The sequence below is a fragment of the Balaenoptera musculus genome, chromosome 2, assembly GCF_009873245.2.
Source record: "Balaenoptera musculus isolate JJ_BM4_2016_0621 chromosome 2, mBalMus1.pri.v3, whole genome shotgun sequence".
In the NCBI taxonomy this organism is placed as follows: Eukaryota; Metazoa; Chordata; class Mammalia; order Artiodactyla; family Balaenopteridae; genus Balaenoptera; species Balaenoptera musculus.
The window spans coordinates 98,464,289-98,482,804 of record NC_045786.1 but is presented as its reverse complement, the minus strand read 5'-3'; the positions used below and the strand labels follow the sequence as shown (position 1 = coordinate 98,482,804).

The following is an 18,516-nucleotide window of genomic DNA, read 5'->3' as shown; positions in this document are numbered from 1 at the left end:
GACTCAGAGCCCAGCGTCCTCCCAGAACATAGGAGCCTAAACAGTGTTCCTTCCGGGAGTCTCTTCTCCTGTTCTCCAGATTCTCCACCATACAGAGAAGATCAGACGAATAGCCCCACTCAACCCCATTCACTGAGGCACAAAGGACACACTATCTCCCCCTCTCAACCTTCCCACTGAGTCTCCCCAAACCCTGTGCCACCACCCAGATCCTGACACGCTATTTCGGACCCCTGTCTGCTGTCTGCTCCATCACCTAATACCTGGTACAGGCGAGAGCTGGCAAGGCAACTCAGAGCCTTCCCACTGTTGAAAAACAGAGCCACAAATCTCTCTGCTGGGGAGCAATATTCCCCAGTGAGGGGAAGCAGAGTGGAGAGTGTATTTAAGGAAGAGAGCCTGCGCCAAGTAAGGTAAAAGTACATTTACTAAGGAGGAGTCTGGAGGCCCAGAGAAATCAAGGCATCTCTAGAGTTCTTCCCCAGGAGCTCTTTGGATCGTGGACGGCAGAACTACATGTTCCCACATGTTCTTCCTTCCTGTGTAGCTTCACAGTTAAGATGCCCAATGCCCTGTCCACACAATGTCCCAAGGAAGCTCCGATCTCCTGGGGGACGCAGCCTTATCTTGGCCTGACACGGAGACTACGTCACTTTAATTTCAGTTCCTTTCAAGTTAAAAGGAAGGTAGCTGGACTGAACACTGCTGCACCGAGAGTTATTTAAACCTCCAACATTGCGACGCCAATGAAATGCAACCACATTGCCAAGTGCACAGGACAATGTGACTCATGGGTGACTTCTCATCCAGCTCTGCTACGCTGGCAGCCCCCTGGTACCATGATGCCTTTCAGCCATCAGCTGCTGGCCTCCCTGTGCACGGAAACGGGGGGGACTTGCGGAGATAAGGAATGACCTTTTGGACGGTAAAATGTGCTCACAGGCTGGAAGTGGTGCCGAGTAGAAGGAATGTTACGAGGACTCTCCGTGATAGTCTGAGCTTTTTTGGCTTCCCGCAGAGGCCACAGCACAGGGCTAAGCCACGCTCCACAAGGCTAAGCCAAGAAAGGAACGGAATGGAAGAGTCCCCTTGGAACGGGATCCTGCCAGCTGCCTGGAAGGCCACCTGATTCTTCTGCTGTCACAAGAGAAGGCTCTTTCTGCAGTGGTAAAGACCTCAGTGTCAGGGTTTGTCCCAGGGCTGAGACTGAGGTAGAGCGCTCAAATAAGGGACAAGCCAAGCTGGCATTCTTAGAAAGGTATTTACATGGTCACCAGCTATGATGAGTCACTTCTTATTTACCACCCTTCCCGACCCTCCCACACCTGCTCTCCCCCCACACTTCATGTCCAGGTTGTCTCGTAGGGAAGAATGGGATCTTGCCCATCTCTGCTCTTAGGACTTTCCTGTTGCTTTGTTTCGCTGCTCCTTTTAGCCAGCTGCAATGTCCTAATGCACTTCCTGGAGGCCAGAATGTTTTACTCCATGGTCATAAACTTGAATTTAAAATCCTTCTTGTGTTGAGAATCTTAAAAAAAACAAAAGCGAGGGTAACATGAAGGAGATGAGCTCCGAAAACCAGAATGAAGTCAAGGAGCTAACGTGCCATTGGAAGAGAAGCAGACAGAAGGAGGTGTTTGAAGGGAATTTATGGCAGGAAGCTCTCATTTCTTGAGGTTTGAACCATGGGTGTAGGAAAAGCCTGACTCTGATACAGGGCAACTAGGGGAGAAAAATCTCTGTGCCAGAGATTCTCTGCCTAAAAATACTTCAGGACCATAAAAGGAGGGAAAAGAGGAGTGTGACTCCCTGTTTCAAGGAAGACAGTGCTGAAAGACCGGCCTCTCTGATTCATTATGAAGCAGAGATGTCCCGCAGGAATGCAGCTGTCAGCTTGACACCGAGTCCTACATGAACGGAATCATCAATAAGCCTTTACTGAAATCGTGTTGAGAACACAAATCAAGATCTATTTCTGGAAAAGAGCAAAGAAGAATGAAGCTAGAGAAGAAGCTCCCAACGGAGACGCTGACCTGTCCTCTTAGGAGGTGCAGGCTCCCTGATAACTATGCGTATGTTGGGCAGAGCCCTTCTCATGCTTGGCTGATCCTTCCAGAACAATCATAAAGTAACAGAGCACCGAACTGTCTGTCAGAAGTTAGCTCAGTGTGCAATTCCGACCATCCAACTAGATCCAGCTCTGAGTTACGCAGAGGCAAAACCTGGCTGACCGTTAAAGATAGAGGTTTAAAAAAATATCTGTCTTTCCACACACCAAGTGGCAAAGCTACATGTCTGGGGTTAACATGGTGACCACAGAATCCACTCTTAAAGAAGGCTGGGGATGGACGGGCCAGAGCTAAGACATCTGGAGAGAACAGACGACCCAGGAAAAGGAACTAGTAACTCTGTATAATAGAAATAACTGCAAGATGATGTCATGTCCAGAATTACACCTTCTCTGCATCTTTCTGAAAGAAATCACTTCCTTGATTTAAATAAATGTAGCACTGAATCTTATGCCTCCACGTTACCCTTGCTTTATGGGAGTGAAGCATATGACTTAGAAGTACTAAAAACAATTCCGAACATATTTAACTACAACAATATTTTCCATTAGCCTCTGAGCAATGCTGTCCCTTCCTGTGAACATTTTTGTTTTCTAGGGCTTTCTACTTTCCTTTAAAGTTTTTCTTTCTTAAGACTTCAACCTTCAACCAAGGTAACCATTCCTCTATGAACTCAATTCAAAAGATAAGAGAACAAAGTGTTTATCATAGGTCTAATTTCCAATTCCATTTTGTTCCAGCCTACTTTTTTTTCAGTCACCGTTCTACCTGGAGGTTTCAGAGCTTTCACTTAGAGAACAGGTCGAAGTGCACCTCACCTTTGATGCTCGGAAAGAGAAGGCTGTGGACTTGGTGTCTGATTTTCCCCGGTCCTGCAGTATAAGGCCTTGGTCCTCTGTCAAGGCCAGGTAGTGGCCTGTGGTGAGATGCCGAAGTCGGAAAGCCTGGCCCCATCTGATGTTACTGCCACTCCAACTGGGCAGATGAAACAGACAAGAAATTGCATTTACACAAAAATAAGTCTTTTTCAATATTTATCCTGTGCTTTTTCACACATGCCTTCTGGGGTTCATCCCCTGACTCCTGGCTTGCTCTAGGATTGCATGCCTGCCTACAACTCAGCATGGAGTTCTCTAATGAACTCTCTTAAGATCACCAACAAGGAACATGGTCCTGGGGGCAGGTCAGTGGTTTAATGTAACTGGAAGTCCCAAGCTTCCAATTTTTCCTTCACTCCACTGAAGTGTCTCGATGCCAAAACCACAAAAAAAAAAAAAAAAAAAAGGGAAGCTTGCCTTTTTAGAGAAACTTATTTCTGGGAAAGTGAAGCATTTCCAAACGTGCCATCACAATTCAAGCATTTTACTACCACCACTAATTTGAAAAGAGACGCACACCCTTATGTTCACTGCAGCATTATTTACAATAGCCAAGATATGGAAGTAACCTAACTGTTCATCAATAAAGAAAATGTGCCATATACACATATACAATGGAATACTATTCAGCCATAAAAAAAGAATGAAATTGTGCCATTTGCGACAACATGGATGGACACTGAGGGTATTATCCTAAGTGAAATAAATCAGACTGAGTAAGACAAATACCATATGATTTCACTCATATGTGAGTGAAACAAATGAGCAAACAAAGAAAACAACATAAATTTCATAGATACAGAGAATAGACTGGCAGTTGTGAGAGGAGGCAGGTTGGGAAGGTGGGAGAAGTGAGTAAAGGGGATCAAGAGGTACAAAGTTCCATGGTCCTACATCAAAAGGTTGGCAAAGTCATGTTAAGTGTCAGGGTAGGAATTATTCATCGAATAATCTGTATCTAATTTATCTTTTCAGTTAGAACAAAATGTTTCAGGAATACACATAACAGCTTTTAAAATGACCCTCCTCTTGATCTAATTCTTTGGAGCCCCAAAGAATCCAAATAACATTGATAAAAGGCTTAAATTCTTCATATTTACAACTCTGGGGAAATAAACAAAGAACCATAACTGGAACTATATATATATATATATATATATATATATATATATATATATATATACTTATTTTGATTTTTTAAAAAGTCCATTAAACAAGAACCAAGCCCTAATACCCTGAAAAAAAAGAGTATGATACTATAAGAATTTCAACAGGCTTGAAAGAGAATATAAATACCACAAGCCAGCTAACAAGCAGAAGCTCCTTAGAACCAGGTTCTTTCAACCAGCCACCTCCAGAGCTTCTCAGGAAAAAATTTGACTGTACCTGCATGTGTGTGTGTGAGAGAAGTTCTAATGTTTTCTCCTGATCTCCAGGGGATTATCTTGAGGACCCCCTGGGGGGTATATAGCGTCCCCCCCCCCACCCCGCATTAGAGAGATTTTACTTTGAACAAGTGTTCAGGGAGAGACTGAGCAGAGAGCTAGAGGGAAAGGCAGAGAAGGAAAACCAAAAATGGCTACATTGACCCTCCTCTCACCCCGAGCAGTTTAGCTCTAACCTAACTTGTGACCCCTCCAGGCAAAATAAAGGTCCAGAGCTTAACTGGACACCCCCTTCAGTAGTCTGATGTTTAGAGATGCCATGTTTTTACTCAAGGACCTGTATCCAAAGTCTCAGCCTCCCATTCCTTCATCCAGGTACAACTGTTTCTGACAAGTTCTGATAGATACAGTTTCCTTCACAGCTACACTTCCAGTAATGTTTTAGTCTTCCCTACCTCATGCGATTACAGCACTCTGTCATTTAAAGCTAACTTTGCACTGGAGCCAACAAGGCTACCGGGAGGAGGAAAACTTACCTGGGTTCCAGAGAATCTACTTAAGAAAGTAAATGGGCGAACAGCTTTGATGGCTTTCGGTGAACATGTCTGCGCTTGCCTTTTATAACATAGCCACTGCAAGGGCAGCAGGAGCTGGGGGTTTGGTCCAAGGCAGCAGAGCTTGCTGGCTTCAGAGTCAAAACAGAGGTCTTGGAAATCGTGTGTGTGTGTGTGTGTGTGTGTTTGTGTGTGTGTCTGACTGCGTGCGTCCGCGTGTGCGTGCACTTTAAAAACAAAAAACAAAGTCACAGACATTGCAGAATTTAGCTCTTGGCCAAGGAACTTCTGAGAGTCTGCCAGGTGATATGGAACAAATGAAACATTTAAGACAATGGACTGTCCTGGAAAAGAAAATCCTTGAAAAGAATGCCCCCCTGACCCTCCATTACCTTATCCGAAGGGGTTCCACTCTCCACAGAGATCTGGCTCTCGTGCCAGCTCCCCCAGCTTCGTAGTATATCCTCCTGTGAGCAGAGTTGGAGATTAGCTCCTCTGTGTGGGTTGCTGACCAGCTCCCTGCAGAGGCTGCTCAGAACCCGCTGTATTTCGAAGCCCTCACAGAGTCAGCAAAATGAGAAGCAAGAGTCAGAGGAAGGCACTACTTCCCAGTCTCTCTTATAAGGGAAAAAGGGTGCTAAAGGGGAGGGAACTGCCAGCCGCATACGCATCATGGACATTCATGGACCGTCAGGTGTACAATGGAAAAGAACTCTATTTCCACATCAGCAGTCAAAACAGCCCAGTCACATCATCAGACGAGATACCAAATGCTCCAATTCTTTCTCGTTCAGCTCGCTGATGCAGTTTCACATCTTTAGAAAATGTATTTGTACTTGTAAAACATATACATAGTACAATGTGAATTCATTCCCATTGTTCTAGGAAGCTGGGCACAAAGCTCTATTCTCAGTTGCTGTTGTCTCCTTTCCTGCATTAACAATAATCTTTTAATGTGTTTTTAACTAAAATGTTTATTTTGGAATAACTCTAGATTTATAAAAAAAATGTTGCAAAGATAGTCCAGAGAGCTTCTGTATAGTCTCACTCAGTTTCCCCTGTGGTTACCATCTTACATTACTATGGTACAGTTGTCAGAACTAAGAAACCAACATTGGCACATTATTACTAACTAAACTCAAGACTTTATTTGGATTTCATCAGTTTTCCTATTAATTCTTTTCCTTATGTTTTCCTTATGTTTTCAGTTATGCTTTCCCTGTTTCCTTTGGTCTGTTAGAGTTTCTTAGTCTTTCCTTGTTTTTCAGGACTTTGCAAGTTTTGAGGAGTACGGGTCAGGCATTCTGTAACATGTCCCACGAATTGGGTTTGTCTGATGTTTATCTGATGATTATCAAAGTCTGATTTTTAATCCATACAATTGGGACCAACCCATCTATATCACAGATTATGAGGAATTAAATGAACTCTCTTAGTTGAAAGGTATGTCTCATGATAGTGGTCCCTGGATTACCTGGTATACTGAATCCAGATACTTTCTGAGAATCTTGTGACCTTGGATCAACACTGATCATTTAACTGCATTTAATTGCACTATTTTAAAATGCTACCTCTACTACAGAGGGTTTGTATATATCACAATCGAATTACTCAAACTCCAGAAGAATCCTGATCTAAATTTTAAGACAACAGGTAATCAATTGAGGGGAAGAGGAAATGTGTGGTAATTATTTCCTTCTCCCAAGAAGTATTATAATTATGAGTTGGTTAAAAATATGGGCTTGGGAGTCAGGCAGACCTGAATTTGAATCTACTAGCTGTGTGACCTTGTCAAGTCCCTTCAAATCTCTGTGTATCAGTTTCCTCACCTGTAAAATGAGCCTAATAAGGGTACTTAAGTCACAGAATGGTTGTGAGCATTTCATGTTTTTTTTTAAAATAATGAATGTGCACAAAGATGTTCGTGGGTGTACAAAATACTATGTATTGTTGATTTTTCCACATTTTGTTTAAATATAGATGTTTATAAATGTGCATCAAAAGCTACATTACCTGGCACAGAAATCCAATAAAACACTACATTAACAGTGGTTACCTTTTGGTGGTGGGATTATAGAAGACATTCTAAACCTTTTTCAAATGTATGTACTATCAGGAAATACATAGTAAATATTAAGAAAGAAATCCTATGCTACTGCAGAGCTCCAACACCCCAGGTGTCTCTGGGCCAGGCCCAGAATAGTAATGATGCTGTACTGACCTAGCCCTGCAGGAAAACTTGTTGAGATTTTCACTGATGCTTCTCCATCCTCAATGAGAGCAAAAAGGGTCTCTCAGGTGGAAAGGGTGGAGCAGATCACCTAGGTCACATGATTTGAGAACTCTCTCCCTCTGACATTTAAAGAATTCTAGAAGGTTAGTCCTTCCCACCTAGGAAATGCGGGTGGCTTGCTGCATTGAATCTCGCAAGGTTACAGAGGTTGAAACAACCTGCCCCCGTTCTCTAAAACAATTACCCAAGGAGAGGAGGTGAGTGGGTGGGGAGCTGAGGTGCTCTGAAAGCTTGGCTGACAGCTTAGCCTTAGCTTCAGTAAGTTAAGTGACTTATTCCAGGATGCTTGACAAGCCTGAGGCAGAGCCAAGGATCACAGCTCAGAATGTTAGATTATTCTTTCGGCTTTGCACCCTGGGACGGTCAGCCTGTCTACCCAGCCTGGCTGCTCTCAGGCTTTACAAGGAATAGAAATGATTTCCTCTGGAAAGTCAGCCCCATTACGGCGGAATCACTTGCATGCCTTCCTGACTCCGGGCACCTTTTTGTGTATTCTCAATTTCCTGTTCCTTTGTGCTCTCCCAAATTTTGGTATTCCTGGCTATCCTGGCCAGTTCTGAGGATTTACCTGATGACACATGACAATGATGAGGCTTATCACTCACCTCACCTAGACAGCAAATAATGCCAAAGCATCCTGTGTTGAATGAGAGACCAGTTGAAGCCCGTGCACCTAGAGCCCGCGCACCGCAACAAGAGAAGCCACTATAATGAGAAGCCTGCGCACCACAACAGAGTAGCCCCTGCTCGCTGCAACTAGAGAAAGCCTGTGCACAGCAACAAAGACCCAACACAGCCAAAAGTAAATAAATAAATAAATAAATATTTTTTAAAATAAATAAAAAATTTTAAAAAGGAAAAGAAAATCGCAACTGAGTAGGATCACATGACATTATTTACTGTAGGGAATCCTTAATTCCAAGGGAAATCAGGTCAGCCTAACTTTTCTACTCAGAGATAACTGCCAGCCACTGGACCAGTACCAGGAAGGCTAGACACCATTCCGGGTCACATCTGGTTCCCATGAAGGGATACACAGAGGACAGAGCAAGTAGAAAGAGGTTCAGAACAATAAAGGATATACATTGCCAATGGATAGTTTCTAAGATGCACAGTAACACGCTCAAGCACATTGCTCCTGGGGGTCCTTTAGAACATGAAATAAGGAAGGAGCCCCGGCTGGAGACTCAGCATCTCTGGGTTTCAGGCTCCCATCTGAAATCATCCAGTGTGTGACCTTCGGCAGGAGCCTGACTTAGATGATTTCTAAGTTGTGTGAATGTGATCATGTGTTTCTAATGAAGTAAAAGAAATGCAGTTAATGAGGTTCCCGCAGACATCATGCAAAAAACAAAGAATGTATTACGAGCAATCTGGGAGATCAGACTTGTTGCTGTCCTAAGTTCAGTCTAATTTACATCTGAGATTTGATTTTTAAAAATATATCAGAGTTCCATAGTTACAGAGGCCAAGCTTTTTATACTCTGTTCCTCTCTATATAAACAGAATACTAAAGGATGCTTCAGTGTGAATTTAAGACCTAGATTCATATCTTCCATCTCCTGATTTTGAATTTTGGAAAAGCATCCTTTGAGTAGATAACTAGAGAACCAAAGAAAGCATTATCCTCAGCAGTACGCTCTACGTGCTGCCCCTGGCACCATCCCCTGCTAATCCAGCTCTGGCGGGATATTGACATTTGGTTTCTCCAATCCTGTTTGATGATAAGCAGAATGAAATCACTGAACTTCACCTTCATAGTACATAAAAGGGGGAGTAATAGAGATAATCTGCCTTTGAAGAGCCTGGTGAATAATTTATGTAAGTGCACAGACTCACTAGAATGATTATCCTGATTTCCATCACAAAAATGGGTTCTTCAGTCTACAATTAATGCTACCAGAAACTCCTTAGATTTGGAAGCAACCACAGAAAACAAAGGGATTGAAAAGCACCATAGAATTGCTCGCCTAAGAAGCAGCGCGTGTATATAGCTATTCCTGTGAGCACACTCAAGCATACTGCCTTTCCTGTTTTATAACTGCAACCCATGACTGGAGGGAAGTTTGTCAAGTAACCAACACTTACAGAATTCATCTGTCTCCACATCCAAAAGCAAACTCTTTAGTCTGAGTCACCGGAGACAGGAGACAAGAGAAGGATAAAGCTATTGGCTTACCTGTGCTGGGAATCATTCTGGTCTGTAGATGGTATTGTCAAACACTCATCGTGACCATGGAAAAGACGTACTACATGCCCACCAAGTAGGTATCCTATAAGAGAATTATATCCTACCATGAGCTTACAGGAAGTTGAATAATAAGAACACTGTATTTAAAAAGGGTAAATTCATGCGTATCTGAGTCAGTTACGGAAAACACCAAGAGAAAAGCATTTGGGACGTGACAGATTCCACGACTTCAGGTCTCAGGTAGAAAAGACAAGAAAGTCAAAACAATTCTAACACTGAAAGTTAAATAGGGTTTCAGAGATGAGCAAGTCCAATATCAAAAGGGAGGGTGAAAACAATGTGTCAATTCATATCATTAAAAGCCAAAAGGTCACCTGTAACTAATATAATGTTGTATATCAATTATGCCTCAATAAAAATAATGTGACATTTAAAAATACACACACACACAAGGCCAAAAGGAAATTTAAGCTGCTACTCTTAGGAGGATAAGGATTTTCCAGTTGTTTAGGATATAAATACATCCAACACCAAGTTCCTGGATAAACTGTTACAATCTGGATGTGTATACTTTGTGGCAAATTCCAAATCAAATTACAGCCATGAGAAAGAAAGAAGGTGCTGGGAAGGGGGAAGCAAACTGTTATTCCGAGCTCTCTTAGGAGGAGCTACTTTTCCAACGCATTAAATAAACACAGATCAAACCTGGACACTATTTCTACAGCACCAAGGAGAAGGCAGAATGACATTCCACTATCTCTGAGTGGACAAGCACAGAGGCAGCTATCAACGAGCCCTTAGCTTTCAGAATAAGGAAAGGAATCTCAATAGCCATGGAATTCAGAGATGGATAGGAAACAATGAACTTCAAGGACTCCATGACCAGTTAAGTCTTCAAATAAACTGTGAGCCTCCATTTAAAGAACACAGTAGCAGGAGAGGGGCCCCAGTCTGAGCTTTACCTTGCATGAAGAAATGAAATTCGTTATCCCTTTGAATTAAAAAATTCTCCCAGCTAGTCAGTTCTCAGGAGACAAATGGACTTAATATGTTCAATGTCTGTATCAGGATTTTGAGAAAATCACATAATTAGATCACTTTAGGGGCTGTCGAACTATTTGGGGTGTTGGATCAAAACGGCAAGAAGGAAAAGTCATGCCAGAGTAGAAAAGGGTGTTATCAATGCATCTAATACAGGGACAGTCTGATATTCCCTGGTTCATTTTTCTCCATCCAGGCAAGGCAAGTTCTTTTTGAACTTCCCTCAAATATTCAGAAGTCATTTTATCATTTTCCTCTCTCTTACTGTACTAATATTTGCAACTGCATACTTTTTTGCATTCAAATAATTCACGATACACTGTAGGGGAATTGTTAACAGCCAATTTGTTTAGAAAATTAACCCCTTCCATGATCACATTTTTTTTTAACATCTTTATTGGAGTATAATTGCTTTACAATGGTGTGTTAGTTTCTGCTGTATAAAAAAGTGAATCAGCTATATGTATACATATATCCCTATGCCCTCCCTCTTGCGTCTCCCTCCCTATCCCACCCCTCTAGGAGGACACAAAGCACCGAGCTGATCTCCCTGTGCTATGCAGCTGCTTCCCACTAGCTATCTGTTTTACATTTGGTAGTGTATGTATGTCAAGGCTACTCGATTAAACTCTCCATCGCCTCATGATGGTGAGGCCATGCTCCCCTTGGAGCCCACCATTTACAGTCCTCAGGCTCCTCCAATCAATATCCTACTCCACAGAGGAAACTGCCAAATGCTGGGGCATCACAGCATTTCTTAGTTGAAACACACCAGGGCAATAATCAGGAAAGAAGGGTCATAAGGAAGATCGCTCACTCCCTCAAGGGCTGAAGTGGGTATCTCATCAGTGGATGCTGAGAGAGCATTTTGCAGTCGGATGACTCAAGTGATCAGCTACCCAGGCTCTATCACAAGGGCACTCAATACTTCTAAAAGCATTGTTGCGAAGTGATTTGCAATTAATTAATCTCCACAAGCCCTCTTTTGGGACTGGGCAATAATTTTATTCCTATAGCGGAAATGAATAAATTAACATGGAGAAGATTCAGTCAAAACTTCCTTGGGGAAGGTTTTTTAACCCAGTTCCTTGATTCCTGATAGAAAGGGAATGATTGACAATAGATTTAGAGCGGTGGGTGAATTCTGGTGTGAAGGAAGAGAGCTAAACACATATCCTGCTTTTGAAAGGTCTTCCATCGGTTGCCAAAAGAGTTACAAATTTGTTGTTTCCTGATTATTCAATTTAGCTACCGTGCCTCCTGAAACTGGGGTATCACCTTGACAACTCTCAGTTTTCCCTCTATTTTCCAACATCATGAAACAGAGAGGCATTCCAAGTTTGAAACTACCAGGCTCAAGATTTAAAACAGGGTTAAAGCCTGTGATACGAGTATTTTTAAAAATCCTGATCTTGCTATAAAGTGCTAGAATGTGATGTGATAACCCTTAGGTCATTGACATTTGATTATTGTGCTCAGCTTTGATATTACCCATGAGTAAGGTAAGGCCAGTGTATTTATTATACAACTTGAAAGGTGTATTGACTTTGCCTGGCTCCAAGAAATAGGATATGTTGAACAAACTTTAATGATCTTACTTCTAAGAGAACAAGAAAATACGGAGAAAATACCATTTGTTGTTTTTAAATGGCCTTCCATAAATACAAGTAAAAACAAATGGCCAAATATCCTTTTATTATAAAGTCCTTCTCCCACCTGTATGGAGAGATGCACTGGGGAGAAATATTTTAAAAAGTCACCTTCTTGGCAAATAATGTCTTCTAAAACTGAACCTGCTAAGGTCTGTATACTTATAACCATAAATAAAAATGAAAAGTCAGCGGGAGAGGGAAGGTACGTCTCCAAGGTCCTGAATACACATAGTGCCAAAACAATAGTGAACTCGAAAGGATTGAAAAATCATGTCAGGAGTGCTCATGTAATCAGAAATCAGGACAGAAGATAATCCACACTAACATCAGAGAAAGGAATTCAGGTGAACCTGAATCACGCTGTGTACCGAGACATTCAGGCGGGAGCTGGGAAGTCGCAGAAAATGCCAATATACGTAGCACAAGACAAACAGGCAGGCTGAGGGCTGAATGCACACAAAGAAGCACACCTTCTTCGATGCTACTTCCTGAGCACGTAGGATGTACATTCCAGAGTGTTTGCATAAAGGAGGCATCCACTTGTATGCTGCCATTTGATATTGAGAGATGCTGCAGCAGAAACAGAAATGAGACACCCTTTAAATCACCAGGCCAGTCCTGAGAGAAGCAGCTCACCTAGAATTTCAAGGATTGAATTAAACAGCCTTACTGTCATCGGGCTTCTTCTACGTAGCCTGTGGGAGATTGTTCCACCCAATCTAGAAGCAGCTTCAAAGTGGGACACTTTATTCAGGGAAGAGGAAGTATTCAGCTACAGAGGTGGCAGACAAGAGTTGACTTCATCCCCTCAGCTGGATCCCTGATTCAACAGGAAGTTATAAAATGTCTACTCTTGGTAGGAGAAGGGAACTCACAAGTGGGAAAAATTACTCCAGCCTTTGGTCTAGGCAAAGTAAAATCTGCTGGCAGGATTGGCGCTGAGAAGCTTAAAAACTTATCTCTGACGTTTCTCTGATCTGCAAGGTATTGCCCCACCTCCACCCCCTAAGGGCTTGACTTCAACAATGCTTGCCTAGTACCATCCCCAGGTGCAAAATCTCACTTGCCTCTTCTAACCACTGTGACATCCCACACACTGAAACATGTGCAATTCTCTTTCTCCCTCCAACATAAGTTTATGCTTTTATATCCAACACTTTCTGGCTTGTTCCTCATTGGACAAGAGCTAAACAATGTGATAAACTGAGAGTAATGGTAACTAATGTGTTAATAGCTGGCTTTCTTAGGAAGAGCCTGGGGGCATTTAAGCAGAGTTTGCTGAGAACAGTACTTTAATCTAAAAAAATAACTGTTACATTCCAGGCCCCATGATAATCTGGCAGGAGAGAGAATTTAATCACCTCTCAAGTATACTGTGTAAAGGTATCTTATCCTGCCCAATCTAATGTGGTTCTCTTCTCCCTGGCCATCTATTTCTAAAAGAAACTACTCCGGAAATGAAAGGTGCTTGTGTTAGGAGGTACTTACAAGGTATCTTTCAGAGGATAGGCTGACAAGGATGAGGTCATCACCAATTCGAACCTTTTCTCCCTCAGACCTCTGCTTGGAAGCGGGATGTATGGTCCACCAACAGGCTTCTCCTACACAAAGGCTCCTTGAGTTAGTGACTGCTTCTTGGAAGCCAGTGTCCCTAATTCTGTCCCTCATTCTCCTTCCTCCTGATGAGAATCCCTGAAACACGCATGCACGCACTCACACACACTCCAATTTCTATTTATCTATAAGCATTCCAGTTACCCCCATGTCTGCTCTTGAGTGTGTTTATCATTTTCATTTTCTCTAGAGACAGAAAGTATTTGCAAAAGAGTATTGGAGGTCAGAAGCTATAGAAGCCTTTGAGTATTTTTAATACATATGGAAAAATTCTTTTTTTTCACAAGCACCTACACATCTTTAAGAAATGACTTCATTGGTCTACTGACCACTTACAGACTTTTATCTTTGCCCCACCCCTTCCCCATGAAATTCTACTAAATCATCAGTAATTCCACTAAAAAAAAAAAAAAATCAGAGGTTTTTCAGAAGGCCTAAATCTACGAGGACTAAGACAGCAGGTGAGAAGTTAATAGCAAAGAAGAAAAACTGACATTTTGGAAAAAGGAATGTAGATAGATGCTTTTAGCCAAGAGAAAGCTACAACTCCAGTCTTTGGGTAAGAAAATGGATGAGAAGTTGATCTCTAGAAATAAGGCCATTCCTGCTACATATTCTCCAGAAACTCTCTGGAATTGGAGGTAACAGTTCCCTGTGAAGGCAACCATAGAAGATGGGGTTGAAAACAGGAGGACTGGCTGAAGGTTTTAAGCGAACATTTAATCTTTTGCATCCCTTTCTTTATCCTGCGTGCCAGGTGACTCTTCCCCCTCCACTGTACAGAAGAATAGACGTTAAATCCATGGAATGACTTCCATGGATCAGGTACTGTCAGACACGGAAGTAAAGAGTATTGCTGAAAATGGAGACTAATTAGAATTCTTTGCCCTGATTAGTAAAACCCCAGCTCTTCTTCCTTTACCTCCATTCCTCAGCTTCCAGAATGCCAGCTGCGATACTGAACCTCCCCCCACCCAAATGAAGATTACTCTTTAGGGAAACCAAACTACCCAACATAAAAGATACCTGTTTGGGCATCTGCAGTGCAATGCCTAGGTCCCTGCTAGATTACCCCAAAGCGAGGCTTAAGAGATGGCAAGCCACTCACACAGTCAGGGCTTCCTGTCGCTTTTTACCGCCTTGATCTAAACATCAGCGGGGACCAAGGATGACCTGACATGTGAGGAAAGTCTCTAACGTGAATGACGGGAACAAACCAAAAAGTGGGTAAAGGGAAAAAAACGAAGATTACAGACAGCTAAAGATAACTTTACGCAAATCTCAGAATTAATCATCTCAGAGAGATAAGAAAAAGTAACATTCATGAAGCAGCTATGAGAGTATCCATGAAGGATCCCTTCAAAGAGAAAGAAAATTCTTTGATCCTGAAAAAGAGAGATAGAAACAGGAAGGTTATAGGATAAAGTTGAAAAATTCTCCCAAAATGAAGAATGAAGAAAAACAGATTAGAAACAAGACTGAAAAGAAAATTAGAAAACCAGTCTAGAGGAGTTCCAGAAAGCAAGAACAGAGAAAACAAAGGGAGGAAATTAACAAAGAGATAATATTAAAATTTTCCCAAGGCTGAAAGACAAACATTTTCAGATTGAAGAGGCCTGCAGAGTCCCTAGCACAGTGGAGAATGGACACACACACCAGGGTCCACTCCTGTAACACTAAGAACAAGAAGGATCCAGGACAAGACATAGCACTGGGGAACTGCAGACATCAGGGCAAAAGAGAAGATCCAAGCAGCTCTCAGAATATATAAACAGGTCACACACAAAAGATCAGGAATCAGAATGTAAACGTCTCACAGCCAGACCAAAAGCTAGAAGAAAACCTCCAGGATGCTGAGAAAAAAATATTTCCAATGTAGAATACTCTTATGAATTACTTGTAAAGCTGGAATCAAGAAACTTTCAGACAACAATTTTTCTCCCATGGATCTTTTCCGTAAAGGCTACTGGAAGTGGAGTCCCCCAAAACGATGCGATAAACCAATAAGGGAGAAAAACATGAGATCCAGGAAATACAGAATCTTGGAGGGAGAAAACGGGAATTTCCCGGATGACAGTGGATGTTTCTAAGAAGATGAAACTGACAGAACAGCTCTTGGGACTGAATGTAATCCGGGGAGAGTTTCTGTTCTATGGGACAGTTTAGAAATGAATGACTGGGTCACGGAAAGTAAAGCAACAAACAAGGCAATTATTAAGTACTGGAAAACTCAAAAGCAATACAGTAAAGTGAACTGACCATAGTATATCATGAGTCTCACTTGCAAATAAAAGTTACAGTTATGCCAATGTAAGTAGTTAATATTGACTTTGGTAGTTATATAAAAAATGGATGCAAATATATTGGGAGGGTGGAAAGAAGACAGGGAAGAGTGGGGACTAAGAGCTAAATTTTTATTGTTCATTTAGGACATCAATAGATCATACCTAATTGGAAAGAATAACTAAATAGCAGTAAACTGTATGACTCACACACAAGTGGGGAGCATACTAGAGGAGTTGAAAGTGGACGCCCCAGAGACGTAGGAATCCAGAACAGGGAGGGGTGGGGCAGGAGATGGATATTTCCAATAAGCATGGGAGTACTATGTCTATCTTCTAACTATGTACGGGTATTACTCTGATTTACTTTGGATAAATAAATATGATCATTTTGATTACATTTTGATTAAACTTAAAATTTCGTAACAGAAGAGGCTGGCCTCTACATCTGAAGGGGGGAATGACATGTATATATCCATTATGTGCTCTGGACCACTGAGGGGGACCAGGATGAAGGGGTCCTAAAGAGGCACACGGGAGAAGACCATCCTTGTTCTCTCGTCCTCTCCTGGGAACAGGGTAGTGGTCTGGAGCCCAGGGACAGGGCCAATCCCCAAATCAGTAGGATGTGTACGGGCCAGGTGAAGGTCCTAAAATACCTAATAGTACATTTAGTGGGGATTGTTTTTTTTCATTTTTTTCCAATTCTAAACTAATTCTAAAGTTATGTCTAATACCAAAACAACAACAAAAAACTTTTAAAAGGAGAAAAGAAAGAACCCAATAAGCAAAATCAAGGGCAAAATGGTCACCAGTTCTGTTAGGTCAGTCAAATCATTTATTATCCACTGTGCAGGGGGAAAAGTTTCCAGAAATGTTCAAGAAACTGCTTCCAAACTTCTACTCACATTCTCCTAGAGATTCAACTCAACTACTTGTTTTCAACTCAGAAGAGGTTTCTGAGCCAAAAGTGCATTCACAGAATGACCTGGGTAAAAAACAATGCTTTTCTGTTGGATCCTGAGTGACTCACCTCCTGAAGAGAGAGGACCCACTCCAGGCCATACTGAACCGTATCTGAGCTGCATGAGTGCCCTCCTCCTCCCCAATAGCAAGCTGGCCTTCTTCAAGGAGAATATGAAATGGGTTGGGGGTGAGGGAGGTAAACAAATTATTTTAGGCTCTAGGTTTTCATGAATACCTGATCAACACTTTCCCCTCTGTCCTTCCGCCAAAGTCATCTTCTCATCAGCCACCTTGAGCTTGGGTTGGTGCATGTGTTTCCCTAATCTGTCAGCAGAACTCACACCAAGTCTGATTTTAGGAATTTAGGAAAAAAAAATGCTAGAAAGAGTAATATTCTCTGCTGCTATTTCCCTCTATTTTTATTGGAGGCTCTAATAATTTTTAAAAAAATAGGTTTCCTGAACACATGACGAGAAAGTGGTTATTTCTCAACTTTCCTCCCAATTCTCAAAAAGTCTGAAGCCATTTTACTGGTATAAATAGAATGACCGTATATGACTTTTCCGATTATGTGCTCTAAGACTGACAGCTGGTTTATATTTAGAGGTCAACTTACACTCAGAATGTGTGGCACTTCACTCATTTTGTCATTTTCAGCAAAGGTTGACAACACCTTAGAGGGAATTATATTTTAAGAATAACACTTTAGCTGAAAACAAAGCAACCTCAGATCAAATTCAAATATAATCTGATTTCAGGAAGAAAAAAAAAAACCCTGAAGAGGCAGGCTCACTCTTCTGCTCTGTACAAAAAGGAGGAGAGGGAGGGGCTCTCGTCAGGCATTCTTGGATGTGACCGTGCATGATGCAGAAACTGCAAATGCACATGGGTTAAACTCTAGACTTTTTTTTCTAGATATCTGTAAAATCAGACAATCTGGATCATCCCCTTATGAACTGACGTAGTTTTAGCAAAACCACATGGATTTTTTTCCTTGTTTGACTACCCAACAATGGAACTCCCCTCCTATTTGGGGGAAAATGTCATGATATTAAAGACTGAGACTTTAAGTGAGACTCTTCCTGCAGTGTGACCTAGGCTGTTTGCTCTCCCCTTGCCTTTGTTTCTGTCCATTTTCTAAGCCTGGGGCTCAGCTTCAGAGCAGGTCTACACAATATCCTTCCAGTAAACTCTCATTCTGCTTGAGTTAATGGAATTAGTTTCTGCTGTTTGCAACCAAGAATCCTGATTGGTCCATAAGCCCAACCTCTAAATAGAGCAGATATTATGTATGTAATGCCCTTGGCAGATAGATTGCCCATGAATATTTCCAGCCACAGGGAACATCTTCCATCCCGAGGCCAGCTGTTCCTCTGCTGGATACTTGCAGATATTACAAAATGGTTTCCTTCATTGAGATGAAATGGGCCTCTTTTCAACTTCTATCCATTGCTCCACTGGTCTTTGGAATAACCCACAGCAAGTCAGCCCCTTCTTTGATACTATAACTAGAAATATTTGTTTACAATTATCTTAGTCCTCTGTTCTTCATTTCTGGTGTCCAGGGAGAACCTGCATCTTCCTGGTCACC

At 41.9% G+C, this 18,516-nt stretch overlaps 1 protein-coding gene across 1 annotated transcript in view; it reads right to left on the bottom strand.

Moving 5' to 3' along the window:
* RYR3 (ryanodine receptor 3) overlaps nt 1-18,516 on the bottom strand; it is a 552,083-nt gene that overhangs the window by 290,834 nt on the left and 242,733 nt on the right. The window contains exons 6-10 of the mRNA XM_036843923.1: nt 13,552-13,664; nt 12,534-12,633; nt 9,359-9,452; nt 5,279-5,353; nt 2,888-3,044 (exon numbers count right to left, since the gene is read on the bottom strand). Of these exons, the coding sequence (XP_036699818.1) occupies nt 2,888-3,044; nt 5,279-5,353; nt 9,359-9,452; nt 12,534-12,633; nt 13,552-13,664 (539 nt within the window). The remainder of the gene's footprint in view (nt 1-2,887; nt 3,045-5,278; nt 5,354-9,358; nt 9,453-12,533; nt 12,634-13,551; nt 13,665-18,516) is intronic.